Source organism: Triticum aestivum, chromosome 5B, assembly GCF_018294505.1.
Source record: "Triticum aestivum cultivar Chinese Spring chromosome 5B, IWGSC CS RefSeq v2.1, whole genome shotgun sequence".
In the NCBI taxonomy this organism is placed as follows: Eukaryota; Viridiplantae; Streptophyta; class Magnoliopsida; order Poales; family Poaceae; genus Triticum; species Triticum aestivum.
In genome coordinates this window covers 11111526-11128076 of record NC_057807.1, presented here as the reverse complement: position 1 = coordinate 11128076, position 16551 = coordinate 11111526, and the positions used below count along the sequence as shown (strand labels likewise).

General features: G+C 44.6%; 1 protein-coding gene and 1 pseudogene across 1 annotated transcript; both read right to left on the bottom strand.

Annotated features, from left to right (window-relative positions):
• Positions 1-389: 389 nt before the first annotated feature.
• Positions 390-1738, bottom strand: LOC123115437 (repressed by EFG1 protein 1). The gene is made up of 2 exons (XM_044536595.1): positions 1144-1738; positions 390-1037 (listed from the first exon to the last, which is right to left on the bottom strand). Exons 1-2 carry the CDS (start codon positions 1710-1712, stop codon positions 692-694), a joined length of 915 nt encoding a protein of 304 aa, XP_044392530.1. The 5' UTR covers positions 1713-1738; the 3' UTR covers positions 390-691.
• A 13130-nt stretch (positions 1739-14868) lies between these two features.
• On the bottom strand, positions 14869-15296 carry LOC123114542 (V-type proton ATPase 16 kDa proteolipid subunit-like; annotated as a pseudogene).
• Between the last annotated feature and the right edge of the window lie 1255 nt (positions 15297-16551).

Here is a 16551-nt window from a genome sequence, read left to right as displayed (position 1 = left end):
GGACTTCAGGGAGCCTTTGGTTACTGGGTGCAACCTGTGGGAGATGGTAGCGTGGGGTATATTCAATCAGTTCAGATGGCGGTTGCATAACAGGATCGGAGTCTAGAGAGCTTGCCCTTGGCATTGTCATACCGATTGCGATTTTTAGTATGTAATTTTCCTTTTATTCTTTTGCTCCGCTTGCGAGCTGTAATATTTATTTGTTTTTGTGGTACTCCGAGACCTTTTAATAAGATGGTTGCATGCATCGTCATGATGCAGAGGCCGGGGGCATGCCTCCATTTAAAAAAAATTAATTGACACAACTTTCAATTGCTAAAAGACAACTGCTTACATAGGAGAGTGAAGTATTCTCTCTACTTCAAAAAAGAAAGCACATTATTTCGTAAAGAGTAGACATCATAAGTTGTTCTTGGCAACGAAATACAATACCTACCCGCAAAAAAAGAAAAACGAAATACAGTACCTGGTACGTTTTTCTACCAGCAGCTGCGCGGTCGAAGATTGCTAATTCTTGCAAGAAACATTACTGAAAAAATTACATTCTACCTGAGTTGTACTACGTACTGTTGTGTGGATGCGGGGAATGAACTAGTTAATTAATTAACCGATTAATTAATCAGATGGAATATTAATTAATTAAGAGAGAGAGAGAGAGAAATAATGGTGAGGATGATGAGTTAGAATTAGATTAGAATGGCTTCTCCCCGTCGTAGTTCCCCGGCGGGTAGTAGCTGCAGACCATGAGGGTGTCGCCGCTGGTGCAGGTGACGCGGCCGCAGCCGACGGCGGTGGTGTGCTTCCAGACGACGGCGGTGTAGTGGCCGCACTGCTTGCCGGCGTCGCAGGAGTTGGTGCCGTAGTGATAGTTCTGCTTCTCCTCGCTCCACTCGTCGACGGTGTGGCGCCACGTCCACGCCCGGCCCTCGCCGTACATGAGGTTCTCCCCGTACGGCCCCGTCGAGTGCTTGAGCGCGCAGTCCCCCTTGCGCTCGATCGCGTAGTGCTGCGCGTACTGGGCCACCGTCGCGTTCCACCTGCACCCACACATCCATCCAGTTCGCCGAGCTGTCATCATCGATCGTCTCCGGCGCCGGCGGCCGCCGCGAGATGCATGCATGCTTGCAAGTCAAGAGAGCTTACGTGAGAGGGGGCACATGCTCCTTGGCGCGGAATGCGTTGTGCTCCTTGAGGATGTTCTCGATGGCCTTGGGGCTCAGCCCGTCCACCGGCTCCCCGTCGTCGTCCAGCTGCTTGTTGGCGCCCCCGCCAGCGTACGATCCGCCGCTGGTACTCGGCTGCGCGGGCACAGACGGCGTCGCCGGCTTTTGCCACGTCGGCTCCGGCACCCACTTGGTCGTCTGCGTCTCCGGCACCCACTTGGTCGCCTGCGACTCCGGCTGTGGCTGCGGCTCTGTCGTCGGTTGCTGCGGGAAGTAGCCGCCGGTGAACGCCCCGGCTAGGGAGGGCTCCGGTAGGGAGAACCCCGTCTGCGACTGCGAGACGTATTCCGGCTTAGCGAGCAGATTGTTGGGCACTGGCATCACCTCCGGCTGCGGGAGGAACGGCTGCTGGTTCGTGGCCAGCGGCTCCACCACCTGGCTCGCCGCGGCAGGCACGTACTCCAATTGGCCGTCGGCGCGGCCGGCGATGAGCAGGCACACCACGGCCACGGCGGCGACGACCGCCGGTACTAGTTGATCGGCGTGCATGGTCGATTAACGTAAAGTGGGCGGGATTCACTCCTTTTTTAGAATTTTTTGCATGCTGGCGCGTACGTGTTTATGTACCGAGAGAGAGATGCTAATTTCGGCAAGGATTGATGGCCACTGCTATTTTTTCGACCAATCACACTACAATGGATGTCCTAAACCATATTGACGGCAATGGACGTCCTAACTGCCAAAGGAACAAGGTAAAAAGAGCGTGCACAACACACGTCTAGTAAGCACGCAGCACACGTCTTGACTAATATAAATGATAATAACCAGACAAATTTATAAACTACTCCCTTGGTTTCAAAATAGATGATCCAACTTCGTACTAAAGATAATACAAAGTTGAGTCATCTATTTTGGAACGGAGGGAGTATATTGTATGTTTTAGAGTTTCGCCATAACTTCAAATATTGTGTCAACTAAAATTGATTTCTATCCGTGGTTTTGATCGTGCATGGTATTGTGAAAATTCCACTGATCACATGAACAATAAAAGGTTTAATCATTTTATAGTGCAATGCAACTTGTGCCAAAGGACAAAGAAATGGAAAACCTTTACCATAAAAAGATAATGCAGTAAACTTGTTGAACAATCACAAAATCAAGACAACGAATGACTAAATAGGTCCCTCTCTAATTTAGGCTAGAGGCAAGGTGGAGGTAGCTCCAGTAATACTTGTTCGGCTTTAGCTGCACCCAACTTTTCTCGTTCTTCCTCCTTACCAGCTACAAATTGTACTCAACCACATCAAGGATGCATCTATGCCTCCATACTATCATCTACACCATCACCATGATAACCAGCTTCAACTCCTTACGCTCTTCTTCGTCCTTTTGTCACCGGTGAGAACCTGTAGCTAGCCTGTCCAACCACGTCACACACCTCTCTTGGTATGCACAACCATGTCATGTCTTGGTGGGGTGCGTGCAATGCTGATCCAGGCGCGACCGGACAGGTTAGCAGAGTGTCAATGCTACATATAGAGGAATTTTACTACTAGAATATACATGTAAATTACCAAAGAATGATAGTCAAACTACCAGATCAGAAATGCAAATTATCGATTAAGAAGGATATAGGGGTGTTCAATGCACACTTTGAGGAAAAATGATTAATTATGAAATTCAAGTAGAAGTGTTCACAATGGCACATTGTTTCTGGAGTGAGGCATACAGTGTCACTGAAATTGATGTTAAGAAGGCAGTCGAAACTATTCTCCAAGCAGATGTAATTTTGCATATATATTTATTATAAATGGGATTAATTGGATAAATGCCACTCCAATTTTGATGATTCCGGAAAATGCCACTCCAAATTCTAAACTCGGAATAATGCCACTCCAATTCTCCCACTTCAGCTATCTGAGGTCATTTTTAGTCAAAAAGTGTCTTTTATATGTCCCGAATTTTTCTTCTGGGCGAAAATGCCCTTGGCCCCAACATACTCAGAACCACCGACACCGAGCCCCAGCCACCACCATCGCTACCTATTCTTCCTCCAGTTCTCTCGATCCCCTCCTCTACCCCAGCTGACCCAAACCCAACCTCCTCGTCGCGTGCTCCAGCAGCTGCCATCGCTGCCTTGCAGCCCTAGCTATCTCCGTGCTGCTTAGCGCCGCCTCCCTCCCCTTCATCCCCGCAGCTGGCAGTGCCGCTCGCCTCACGCCCATGCCTCTTCCTTGCGTCGCTGGCTCCCCACAGCAGCGCCGCCGTAGCTCTTCTGGCAACCACCTCGCGCAACACCAACATGTCCTTGAGAAATGTAACTGGGTGGAGCTCCTCACCGTTTGCTTCTTGGAGTAGTAACAATGTAACTGGGCAGCGGAGAAGAAGGCGACACCTGAAGAATGCACACAAGATGATGTGTGAAATTCAGCAAAGAAATGCTGAGATTTTATGTGATGTAAATAGTAGGGAGATTGGAAACATTGTAGTTGTAGCTAGATGTAACCTGTGTTTTTGTGTGCTTCTATGTGTGCACTGCTTCTGGTGGCTGTGCAAAAGTGTAACTTCTTCTCTCTGTCTATGATGTACAGTGAATGTGGTGTTCAAGTGAATGGAGCAAAGTACGTAAACTGTGAATATAATAAGCATTGTTTGAAGATGAACAGATGCATAAAGTTAGTGTTAAATTTTGACATGACCTTAGTGAAAATACAAATAATTTGCATCAGATTACAAGTTATAATATTTTGCATAATAGTAGATGAACCAAAATAGTCTTAAAATTCGAGCTCCAGCTTGAGCTACCACACACAAACAGCTACCCCAAACACCAGTTCAAGTAACAGTTTGAGCTACCACACACGCACACGCACACGCATGGTCCAGAACAGATTACAAGTAAGCATATTCATCCCCCAAGCCAATGAAGCAGATTTCTCTTGGTTCCTAGAGTTCCTAGAGTCTTCTTGTTGACCGGAGTGTTGTTGTTATTGGTCTTCACAGGAGTCTTCTACCTGCAAATCCAATTTGAGCATGTGTAACAACTAAGGATAACCCTGCTGCACGGGCACAGACGGCGTCGCCCGCGGCGTCTCCCACGTCTCCGGCGAGGTTGGCGTCGCCGGCGGCTCTGGCGTGGTCGGCGTCGCGCCGGTGCGGTAGAAATCGCCCTGGTCCTGCGTGGGCGTGACCGGCTCCGGTTCCCTCGTGATTGTCTGCTCCGGCTGCGGCTCCGCCTCCGTCTCTGGCTCCTGCTCGGTCGTCGGCTGCTGCCCGGATAGGGCGGCCCCCGGCCTAGGGAGCAGATTGTTGGGCACTGGCATCAACTCCGGCTGCGGGAGGATCTGTCTGGGGTTCTGGTTCGTGGCCAGCGTCTCCACCTCCTGGCTCGCCGCGCCAGCAGGGACGTACTCGTCCTGGCCGTCCGCGCGGCCGGCGATGAGCAGGCACACCACGGCCACGGCGGCGACGACCGCCGGTACTATCTGATCGGCGCGCATGGTCGGTTAACGTGAAGTGGGTGGGATTCGCACCTTTTTTTAGATTTTTTTGCAGGCTGGCGCGTACGTGTTTATGTACCGAGAGAGATGCTAATTTCAGCATGGATTGGTGGCCACTGCTATTTTCTGGACCGATAATACGCCACTGCTATTTTCTGGACCGATAATACTACACACACGTGCAATAAACAACATACTCTACGTCATCTCTCTGGACCAACCACATTACAATGAATGTCCTAAACTAGATTGAGAGCTATGGACGTCCTAACTGCCCAGAGGAACAAGGTAAAAAGAACGTGCACAACACACATGCTAATTCTCGATCCTATCTTATACACTGTTTTGGTTACCGGCCGAAATTTCAACATTTCCCATGGTTACCTCGTATTTCCGTGCCCCTCGGTAAATCGCCATACCGAGCAAAAAATACCATTTTTTTGAATTTTTTAAATTTAAACACTTGATTTACTGTAAAGTATGTAGGATCTAATTAACGTCATGAGAGTTGGTTCTGGCGTGTTGGTAGCAACCTAGTTCGTGTTTTGAGAGATCTCTGGTTCGAATATTCGTTGATTCACTTATTTGAATTAAAAATTTAACTACAAAATTCACTCGAAATATTCTCGGTATTTCTCGGTAACCTTGGCAACCACATTTACCAGTCCCCCTCGGTAAAATTGCCTCATTCGGTAACCAAAACCTTGATCCTATATACACCTAGGAGATCCATTCGCCCATATAGTGCACGTAACATGTATGTTCGGGAATTGGTTGCGAGGTGTCAATAAACAACTTTCTGCACATATTCTTGTGGGGACGGCTGCCTTATGCTGGGCATGATGGCTTCATGGAAATGATGTGGTCTTTAATAATAAAATATATTTCTTCCCCTGCGCAGTTTATTCATGCATGTACATGACGCCTCCGTACTTGGTCCATCCTGCAGAAGTCGGAGGACAGAAACCTTTTTATGATGACGTCTGCATGGCTGGAGTGTACGACCAGTGAGGTTCTCTCCCTCCATGGATGGCGGCCCTACCCTAGACTGGATTGATTTATTTTTGTTGTAAAACAATGTTTATTTTTCGGTTGTTTGAACTTGTTGGCTGTGTACATCATGTCATGCAGAGGCAAGGCATTCTTTTGATACGGCTGTATCATTTTGATAAAACAGCTTAATGAAATGTCCTTTATCAAAAAAAATTCTCTCAACTTGCAGGCTATCCATGTGAACAACCCAGCCATATCATCAAATCTTAATATGGAACCGATTGAAGATGAGCCGTCTCTCCGTTTCTCATGTGTTCGGTTACCAGTGTACAAAATCGATGAAAGACGAGATGTCTGTCCATTTCCAGCCGTAAAACACAAACCCTCCATCTTCATTGACAACTGTTGAAGAAACAATTGCTAGAATGAATCAACTGTATTTTCTTATTCATTGATCTGTATTTTCTTATTCATTGATCTGGGTTTTTATACCCTCCCAATGGGTGTATTACAAGAGGTGCCTTTTACCGAAAGGACACGGGCGAATAGTCGCGTCTGTTGCTCAAATAGCAATGGCAGGTGGTTAGATGGAAAGCATGGATTGTCCCTAATTAATAGATGTTAAATAATTCTTAACATTCCCCCTAATAACTGTTTCTTCTTGTGATTATCATCTTGTTTAATGTCTCCTCCAAAAACCCCATGGGAGAAATATGAGGAGATATATGTAATATGACATGAAAAACTCCTTCCGAAAACCCAGCGGGAAATAAGGAGAAAATGCCATATCACCATGCTTGTATTACTATTGCCTCATTAAAAACTTCTATGAGAAACCATGTAGGAAAAAACTCATAAAGGAAAAAGAGTGCAATATCAAGGATCCCAGGATCTCGAACAGGTTATCATTCAGGAGTGCACTCCCCCTGAACCTTGCAAATATCAAATTCATCTCATACCAATTCCACTAACTTATTTATGGAATGAAGAACTTGATAAAGACTTTGTGGATAAATCACCAAAATTATTGCATGACTTCATTTGCAAGATATTTTATCTTCCACATTTCTACAACTCATGAGGAATAAAATACTTTTAGATCCAGTCATAAACCAATGTTGCTCTTTATAACCTGTCTGCATCTGCGTAATACAAACAACACTATCTTCATACATAATGATGGGTGGTTTCTACCAACCAATCCCACTTGATTTTTCAACAAAGTTCATCATTTTGTGAAGTCACATACACTCATGTGATGCTTCATAAAAACCAAGAATTTCAGAATGATTAGTGGATGCAGCCACTAAAGGTTGTCCCCCATTGGAGAAGACATGATCAGTCTGTGATATAGGATTATGGGGATATTATATATACATGCCTAGTATCACAATATCCAACCATGGTTATATCTTGATTATTCTCATATAATAAACCAAGATTTAGTGTCCAAAATACACTTGGAAATATTATTCACACCAACTCAATACCTTTTATTGGTGATGCATTGTATCTAGCCAATCAATTCACTGCAAATAATATACCAGGCCTGGTGCAGTTTACTAGATACATTAGTGCTCCAGTGCACCAAGATATGGAAACTCATATCCCAATATCTTTTCATCACCGCCCTTGGGTCTAAATGGGTTTTAATCTCTATTAATCAAGAGATCTCACAACCATGGTTCTTTGATGGATATAACTTATCCATGTTGAACTTTCAACAATCTTTTTGATAAATGTAGACTAATGAACAAGTATTCCTGAAGGAATGTGCTCAAGTTCCAAATTCAAGCAAAGTTTGGTCTCAGACAAATCTTACACTCTGTCCTAAGATGATATGATTTTATCATGTATCTCTTGTGTAGATCCAATGATACTCAGATCATCAACACACATATAAATTGTACAAAATCCCTCTTCAGATTTCTTGATGAACATACATGAATAATCATCAATGCTTGAGTGACCTTCTAATAAAGGAACTCACCCAGTCGGTTCTACCACATCATTGGTGACTACTTCAAGCCATAATGACTTCTAAGCTTTACGCAACACATGTTGCGGTTAAACTCGGAATCTTCGTTCCCTCGGGAACTACCATAGAGATATCAGATTAAATGACTCATACAACTATGCATACAACATCCATCAGTTGGATAAAAAAGTCATTATTCACTGCCAATGGTATACAATATCGAAATGTTATTCCACTCATAGGAGAATATATTTCATCATAAATGATGACAGGTCTCAGCGTGAACCCATGTGCTACAAGCCTCGCTTCATGTCTCACCATCTCTTGGTATTTATTCCTCTCATAAACAACCCCGGGAACACATTTAGAGGAGTGGGTATTATTGATCAAGTCAACACCCCTCTTCTTGAGATCGAGCGCCTCCTCAATTGCTGCCTTTCTTTGGATCAACTAGAGCGTCCAAGAGACTGATCCATGTATGGACTTAAGTTCTAGATCCAATATAAGGTCTTTTGCAATTCTCGAGGAGAAATAAATGTCGACATAATGTAGTCTTTCTGTTATATGATTTTCTCAAATCCATATACAGAGTGAAGTTTACATCATTTCCTTTTAACTCTTCATGATTTCCCACAACAGTCGAGTCAAGATCTTCCGATGTCCCAGCATCAATATATGTGTGCACACTCGTGCTGGGTGTTGGATGTGTCCAACATCCTTTAGGTGTCCTTCAACCCTAGGTTGAACGTCAACATGAAGTTGACCTGCATTTACTATTTGAGGATGCCTCATTCCCCTCGGACGCTTCCCTGAAGCTTTGTCTTCTTGTGTCCAGATTCCTCCCCCTCATGGGTGGCCGAATGAACCTATGGGTCACATTCACTATGTCTGGAATAATCCACGCGGGAACATTTTACTTTGTGACAACTTTATACTTAGTAAATGCAACTGCCAGATTATTTGTAGTACTTTACAATTTGATAATCTTCTGAACCTCTAGTTCAGACTCATTTGTACGTGAACCTAAGAAATAGATGTCTATTCACATCACATTCTATTTTCCTGGCATTCAATGTGGTTCTTATCTCCCCCTAATGCTAGAAAAATGTCCTCATGAAAATACAACGAGTATACCGGGCCATAAACAAGTCCCCTTCTAGAGACTTTGGGTACTTTATGTTTGATAGAAAATTGTACCTCACATAGATCCCCATTTCTCTATGAGGGCCCATATTTATATGTTGTGGTGGTGAAATCGGTTCGTATCCAACGCAATCGAAATATCGCAGATGTGAAATACTTAGTGATTTCCACGTACTAACTGCAACAGGGAGACCATATAATATGCAGTTTGTTGAATTTGTATATGCAATACGTAAAACTGCAATGTCCCCAACTAGATGTTGGGAGATTAGAATCTTGTAGGAGCAATCTTTCTATCAACTTATCCTCTTGACAAGTGATTCCGCAAGACCAATCTGGGTACGTACACCAAGTACCAATATGCTCCATAGTTATGCCTCAATCTAGGCAGTAATCATCAAATGCTCACGAACTAAATTTCGGTCTATTTGCTCGAAGCTCCGTTTCCGAAACTGTTTCGGGGGATTGTTGCTTGGTATGTAACTCTTCCATGGGTCCAATTAATTTTTGCTTTAATGGTTTATATTTTGAATAATTAGTTACTCTTGGTGCTGATGTAGATGAGCTTGCATGTTGAATTCTTAGAGTTCTAAGTAGTTTGAATGCTTGCTATGGCCTCTATGCATCCTTAGGAGTAGTTGCTTTCATTTTTGTGAAGTTTTGTTGAGAAAATTTTGTGGACTAAAAATTTCAGAATTTTGTTCATAGGAAAAAGATGAGTATCTTTAGGAAGTTTGCTTCCAAGAAGGACTCCAAGGGAGTTATTGGGATGTCATCTGTCAGTGATCTCCATACCCAGAGAATGGTAGAGGTACGACCGTGTGAATGGCCACATAACCCGTTCATGGAAGGGGCCAGAATCCTTTAAGAGTTTGCACAATATGTTGCTAATGCCAGCCTCACCAACTTCATCACAGCTGAATGTGAACAGTATCATCTCCTCACAAATTCCTTTGTGCAAAGTTTCTATTTCTTGAGTAGGAATAATCCCCTTGAGGTGCAATTTAACTTATATGCTGGACACCATCAAATACCGCTTATTGAATTTTGTGACATATGCATGCTTTCTTCTGATGGTAGTTTAGTAGAGCCTAGGCCCATGGAGTTTGCTGGTTTTTATCATACTCTAATAGTGGGGGATGAGAGAGGGGTATCGAGTGTCACTGACACTAGTACACACTTTTCTGTTGTGCATTATTTTACTCTATTCATTACCAAGTGTTTACTTGCTAGAGAGAAGATAGGTGCACTTGGTGCTCCAGACTTTGCTGTTTTATGTAGTGCACTTTATGAAAACAACACTTATAGCTTGGGAGCGATTGTGGCACGTCGCCTCCACCTTAACAGATCCAAGGGTAAAATACATGATGGTATTTGTGCTACTCTCTTAGCGAGTCAGTTTAACGTTCAGATACGCCAGCATGATTATCCTTTACCCAAAGTTTATTTAGATTGTCAGGATATGGCACACCACCAGTTTATTGATGGCGAGAACACTGACATTCCTATTCCTTATAACCCGGTTTTCAGTGTGGACACTCGTGATATTATTCCATTGCCTGCACCTGCTTTGTTTGATCCTATTGCCAGGGGCGGATACAGGATTATGCCTGAGGACATTGACCCATACCGGATCAACCTGGCTGCGGTGAAGGAGGAGCCTCAACAGTGGGACCCTCAGGTGCCCGCTCCCCAGCACCTCAACATAGGACCCCATGGCTTCTTCGAATGGTGATCACCAAGTTAGGCCAAAAGCCTAAGCTTGGGGGAGTACGTATTTCCACCGACATTACTTTCATATTCACACATTTCATTCCAGTTGTCGGTATCCACACTTTTTCATTGTGTTATCCATGTTAGATTTATTTTCTCACCTTCTTCTTGTTTGTTTGAAAAACTTTGAGAAAATACAAAAATATTTACTGCTTCTTTTTTATTTTTCTTCCAAGCGTAGTTAGTTGTAGTACTAAAAAGAAAACCCAAAAAGATGTCCTTGTTCTTCTTTTGCTTGTTTGGAGCTTTTCCGCGTAAATATTTTTTCTCGTTTTTGTTTTTCCCTTTTATTTGCTCGTTCAACAAAAACTAAAAACTCCAAAAATATTTTAGTGTGTTTCTCTGAATTTATTTTCCTTTTTATTGAGTCATACCAAGGAGAAGATCACGATGAAAATGTTGAGTGACTCTCATATGCATTATTGTTGATCTAATAAAGAGTCCATATTATCTTGTTTTCTCCTTTTGAATAAAATGTTTGCAGATTCCAGCTTAGTCCACGACACTCTTGCACTATTATTATTTTCACGTCATTCGGTCATGCAAGTGAAAGGCAATAATAACGATATTTGATGAACTGGCTGTGGTAGAGAGAAACGGGTATGAACTCGACTTGTTCTGTTTTTGTAAATATGTTTAACCTAATATCCATGAGTTGGCCTATTATGACCAAACATGTTTGCAATGACAATTAGAGATTATAGTTTCGCATGCCATGCATAAGTAGTTAGGAGTGGATAATGATTTATCTTGTATGTCAAAATTGTGTTAAAATGATTGTGATGTAGTATGATGATATGGTATCCTCCTCTGGATGTTCGAGTGGCTTGACATGGCACATGTTCATGCATGTAGTTGAATCAAAACCAACATATATAGCCTCTATGATATTTATGTTCATGGTGTTCACATCCTACTCATGCTAGTATCCAATGTTACTTATGCAAAATGCATGTTCATGACCGCTTTCGCTCTCTAGCTGGCCGCTTCTCAACCTAATTGCTAGCCTTCGCCTATACTAAGCGGGAATTCTGCTTGTGCATCAAAACCATGAAACACAAGTTATTCTAGATGAGTCCACCATACCTACCTATATGCGGTATTACCTTGCCGTCCTAAGTAAATTTGCATGTGCCACCTCCAAAAACTTCAAAATATCCTTTTTTGTGTGCCTGGATTGTTCATAGAGTGACAGGAGGTAGTCAATATCTTTCATGCTAAGCGGGTTATTCTCATGATGAGTGTTTATTCACTTGTCCTTGCATGAGAGGGGCGGTAATAGGGATTCCCAGTCCCGAATTCAAATTGCAAATACTTAAACAAAACTCCCCCCGGACTATTGTTGGTATGGACGACACCCGTTGTTTCGGACAAGCTGTGGAGCGTGATTGTTGGTGTACGGGGAGTAAACCTTTACTTTTATCGCTTGGGAACCGCCTCTAATGTGTTTACAATGTAATATACTGATAACTAATGGTCGTGAAGTAAACAAGAAGGGTGCATTTCTCAAAATTTCATTTACCTCTGTTTTCAAAACTTGAGCTCTGGCACCGCTGTAAATCACTACTTCCCTCTGTGAAGGGACTATCTATTTACTTTTATGTTGTGGCATCACCTTCACAAATAAGTACCAAACCTGAGAGCACTATTGTCATCCTCATGCATTGTGTGTAGCTAATGTTGGGTGCATCATGACTGAATCTTTTATATCGTGAATTACAATGTTTAGTCGCTGCTTGAACTACTACTAGGAAAAGGGCTATAGATGGGATGGCCACTAATGACGCACCCGACATGTGGTGCGCCACTACTATATAGCAGTGGCGCACCAGACACATGGTGCGCCACTAGTAACAAATTTTTTATTTTTATTTCTCCAAACATACTAATGGTGCACCAGGGCACAGTGCGCCATTACTACTTCTAACTAGTAATGGCGCACCATCCGCATAGTGCGCCACTAAGACATTAATGGCGCACCAGACACATGGTGCGCCACTAGTAACAAATTTTTTATTTTTATTTTTCCAAACATACTAATGGCGCACCAGGGCACAATGCACCATTACTACTTCTAACTAGTAATGGCGCACCATCCGCATAGTGCGCCACTACTATTTTTTTATTCTGTTTTTTGGCAAAACTATTAATGGCGCACCGGGGAATAGTGCGCCATTACTAGTTTAAACTAGTAATGGCGCACTGTTCCCCGGCGCGCCATTAGTATTTTTTTTTGCAAAACTACTAATGGCGCACCACCAGCAGGTGCACCATTAGTAACCAGGGTTACTAATGGCGCATTTGTAGGTGGTGCGCCATTAGTAACCTGGGACCAGCTAGATATTTTGGACAGCCACACCTACCCACTCACTTTCCCCACTTCATTCTCTCCACCTCCTCCTCCAAGCTTGTCTCGGCTGCCTCCTCCTCCTCACCTCATTTGCACCATAGATTCATCCAAATTAAGTGGTTAAATTACCTTTTTTTGATAGGTAAGTAAGGGGGAAGCTATCTTTATGTTGTTCTCCCTCCAACAACGTGCACATGCACTTCTTATGGCGTAGCTAGATCTATGTATGTTCGTGGTGTTGCATATGTTTGTGGTGTTGCATATATGTTTGTGTTTGCAGGTACCAATAGTTGAAATGCGATAGTTGCCAATATTTTGCCGGAATGTTGATTCATTTCCGTTTCAGTGAGAATTTTGGCACTATGCATTCTTTTTAGTCCTATTTTTAGGGAAAGTCATGACAAATTTTTTCTTGGTTCTAAAATATCGTTTTGCTCTACCCCGCAGGCGACCATGGTCCGCACGATGACCGAAGGCATCGTAAATAGGTTTTTGAGCTCCGCGAAGGCCGAGATGCTTCAAAAGAATGAGACGGAGATAAGATGTCCGTGTTGAAGATGCAAGATGAAGAGCCTTATTGCGGACCCGGATTCCGGGCAGGTGCGGGACCACCTGCTCTTGCGTGGTTTCATGGATGGCTATCGGTGGCAAGGTGATGAAGATGACTATGAAGTCGTCCATGGGGGCCGGGCAAGAAATGAGGAAGGGCAGCAAGACAACCACGGTGGCTCGGGCGGGCGAGAAGACGAAGAATCTCCAGGACATGATCACGATGGTGATGCTGTACACAGTCATCATGTAGAAGATGCAAGACATGATGATGAGGAAGATGCCGGAGCAGACGAAGGGCATGATCATGAAGATGAAGATGCCGGCGGAGCAGACGACGATGGACCATCGATGGGCTGGGTGCAGGACCCTCATATTCAAGAGCTGCTTCTCAAGCAGACGGATAACGCAAGAGCTGCCGCCCAAGAGAAAGCCAAGATGGATCAACTGGAGATAGACGCGGTTACTCCATTGTATGAAGGATGCAGGCCCGATGATACCCGCCTGAAAGTAACGCTCATGGCTCTATAGATGAAGGTAAAACACAAAATGACCGACGCATGCTTCGACGAGAACATGACATTCTGGCGCGAACGTCTTCCCAAGGAGAACAAGTGCCCGAACAGTTTTGAGGAGGCGAAGAAAATCGTGTGTCGTCTGGATTTACCGCACGTGAAATACCATGTGTGCATGAACAATTGCATCATTTATCGGGACGAGCACGCGGAGTCTACCATATGTCCGGTGTGCGGCGTCACTCGATACAAGAAGAGGAAGAAAGCTCCTTGAAAAGTGGTGTGGTACTTTCCGATCACTACAAGAAATCTATTAATACATGACGGATATAGTCTGTCACAGATTAGTGTAAAACTGTCATGGGTTGCCGTACACGACGAATCTGAAATCCGTCAGGTATATCGCGTCATAATTTGAAATCGTACCTTCTTGACGGTTCTTGACCGTCATGGATCTACACCAGGCCCGCCCAAGCCCAGATCTCTGTGACAGTAAGAATCCGTCGTGCATAAGATGCCACGTAGGATTTTCGATTGATCAATTCATATGAAATGTCTGCTTACGTGGATACTATTTTCTGTCACAGAAATTGTCATTGATTTGGGCACAATTTAAATTTAGACCAGCCCATTAGCCCATTCATTTGTGCCTCATTAGCCCATTTATTTCTGCCATATTTTTGACCAAGCATGTTTTTAGCATAATGTCTCACAAATCCAAATGCCGATTTTGGCCCAAGAGGAAGCATTTGCAAAGTGTCACAACATTACATAGTTGATCTAGTTTGCAGCCATCTATATGTAAATGCAACATAGCAATTTTTAAAATCCTCTATGAAATGATAATTACATCATAGATTGACAATATATCACACAACAAAGTTAGGAACTAGTACAATCCATTTTACATCAATATAACATATAAACTATCAAGGTTGTTATTCATGTTCTTGCCGGCGGCGAGTCCCGCGAGGCCGCAGGCAAGGCTGGAGGAGAGGTGCACGTAGCCGTCGAAGAGGAAGTAGGGCTTGGTCTTGGGGTTGATGCGGTGGATATGATGAGGCTGTTGATCCCGAGCACCACAGCCATGACGACGGGCGCGATGGACTTCATCACCTGCTCTGGCCGCATAACCCCCATCGCGCCACCCCACCCCGCTCTTGGCCTTCTCGTACGCCGCCCCCATGCCTGCATCACAACCACAGTTAGATCGCCGATCTGGAGGAGGGGGAGGTGAGATCTGGGGGACTTATAGGAGAAGACGAGGGCCGCAGTGGCACCAAGGAAACTGAAGAAGGGGGCGGTCTCATCGCCGCTGAAGGCGGAAGCCATGACCCGAGAAGGGAAGGTCGAGTGGCGGCGGCAGCGGCTCAAGGTGGAGTGGCGGCGGCAGCAGCGCCGACAGCTGAAGGTGGAGTGGAGCACGGTGATTAGGGTTAGGATGGTGTGGACTCTGTAGTTAAATGGGCTGGCTCGAAAATTTTCACTCCCTGCACCGGGGACTTAAAATTGGCCTTCTCGCGCGTGCTCTGTTCATTTTACTCTCTGGTTTTCTCCCATTCACTATTGCATTCGACTGACATGTAGGCCAATCAAAAAAGCACACACATCAGGAGTCACCCATGACGGTTCGAATGGTGTATAAAGAAAAAAAGTTAGGCTCGACTAGGCCCATCTGGTTAATTCATGACGGTTTTCGTGACGGTCCTGTAACGTCCATCACAATGGGGTTATTGTCTTGAGGCCCATTCACATCTTGCGGATCCATGACGGTTGCCGTGACGGTTCAGGAGAACGTCATGATAAATCCGTCACGGATTAACATATTTCTTGTAGTGGACCACTCCTCGTCTGCAGCGGTATTTCGCGGACCCTAAGGTAGCAAAGCTCCTGCGTTGGCACGCAGATAGAGAGGAGAAGAAGCCAGAAGATGACACAAATGATCCGGAGATAAATAAAAAATACAAGATGCTGAGTCACCCTAGGGATGGGAGCCAGTGGCAAGCATTGAACTTCGAACACCCAGAATTTGGGAAGGATCTAAGGAACATCGTGCTAGGCGCGAGCACCGATGGAGTTAATCCGTTTGGCAGCCAGAGAAGCACACATAGCACCTGGCCTGTGTTTGTGTGGATGTACAACCTTCCCCTGGTTGTGCATGAAGAGGAAGTACATTCACATGAGTATGCTAATTGAAGGACCGAAACAACCAGGGAACAACATCAATCTGTATCTGGGGCTGCTAAAAGAGGAGCTAGACACGCTGTGGAAAACGCCAGCCAATACGTGGGACGCTGCACAGAAAGAATATTTCCCTATGAGAGCCGCACTGCTCATGACGGTGCACGACTATCTCGGTTACGAATATGTCGCGGGGCAGGTGGTCCACGGATTTTCTGGATGCGTTAGGTGCAGGGATGACACAACGTATCGCCAGCTAGATAGAGATCCCGGGTCTTTGAAAGCCGTGTTCATGGGACATCGAAGGTGGCTTCGCGACGATGACCCGTGGAGGAAACGCAAGGATCTGTTCGATGGTGAAACCGAACCCCGAAGACGCCCGCGTACGAGGCGCGGCGAGGAAATA

What these genes read in the sequence shown, in the direction of transcription:
- LOC123115437 (XM_044536595.1), bottom strand. Translation starts at nt 1,712, where the DNA reads ATGCACGCCGATCAACTAGTACCGGCGGTCGTCGCCGCCGTGGCCGTG. An exon ending in GAGCATGTGCCCCCTCTCAC is followed by an intron (nt 1,038 to 1,143) that starts GTAAGCTCTCTT and finishes GTGTGGGTGCAG; the next exon opens with GTGGAACGCGACGGTGGCCC.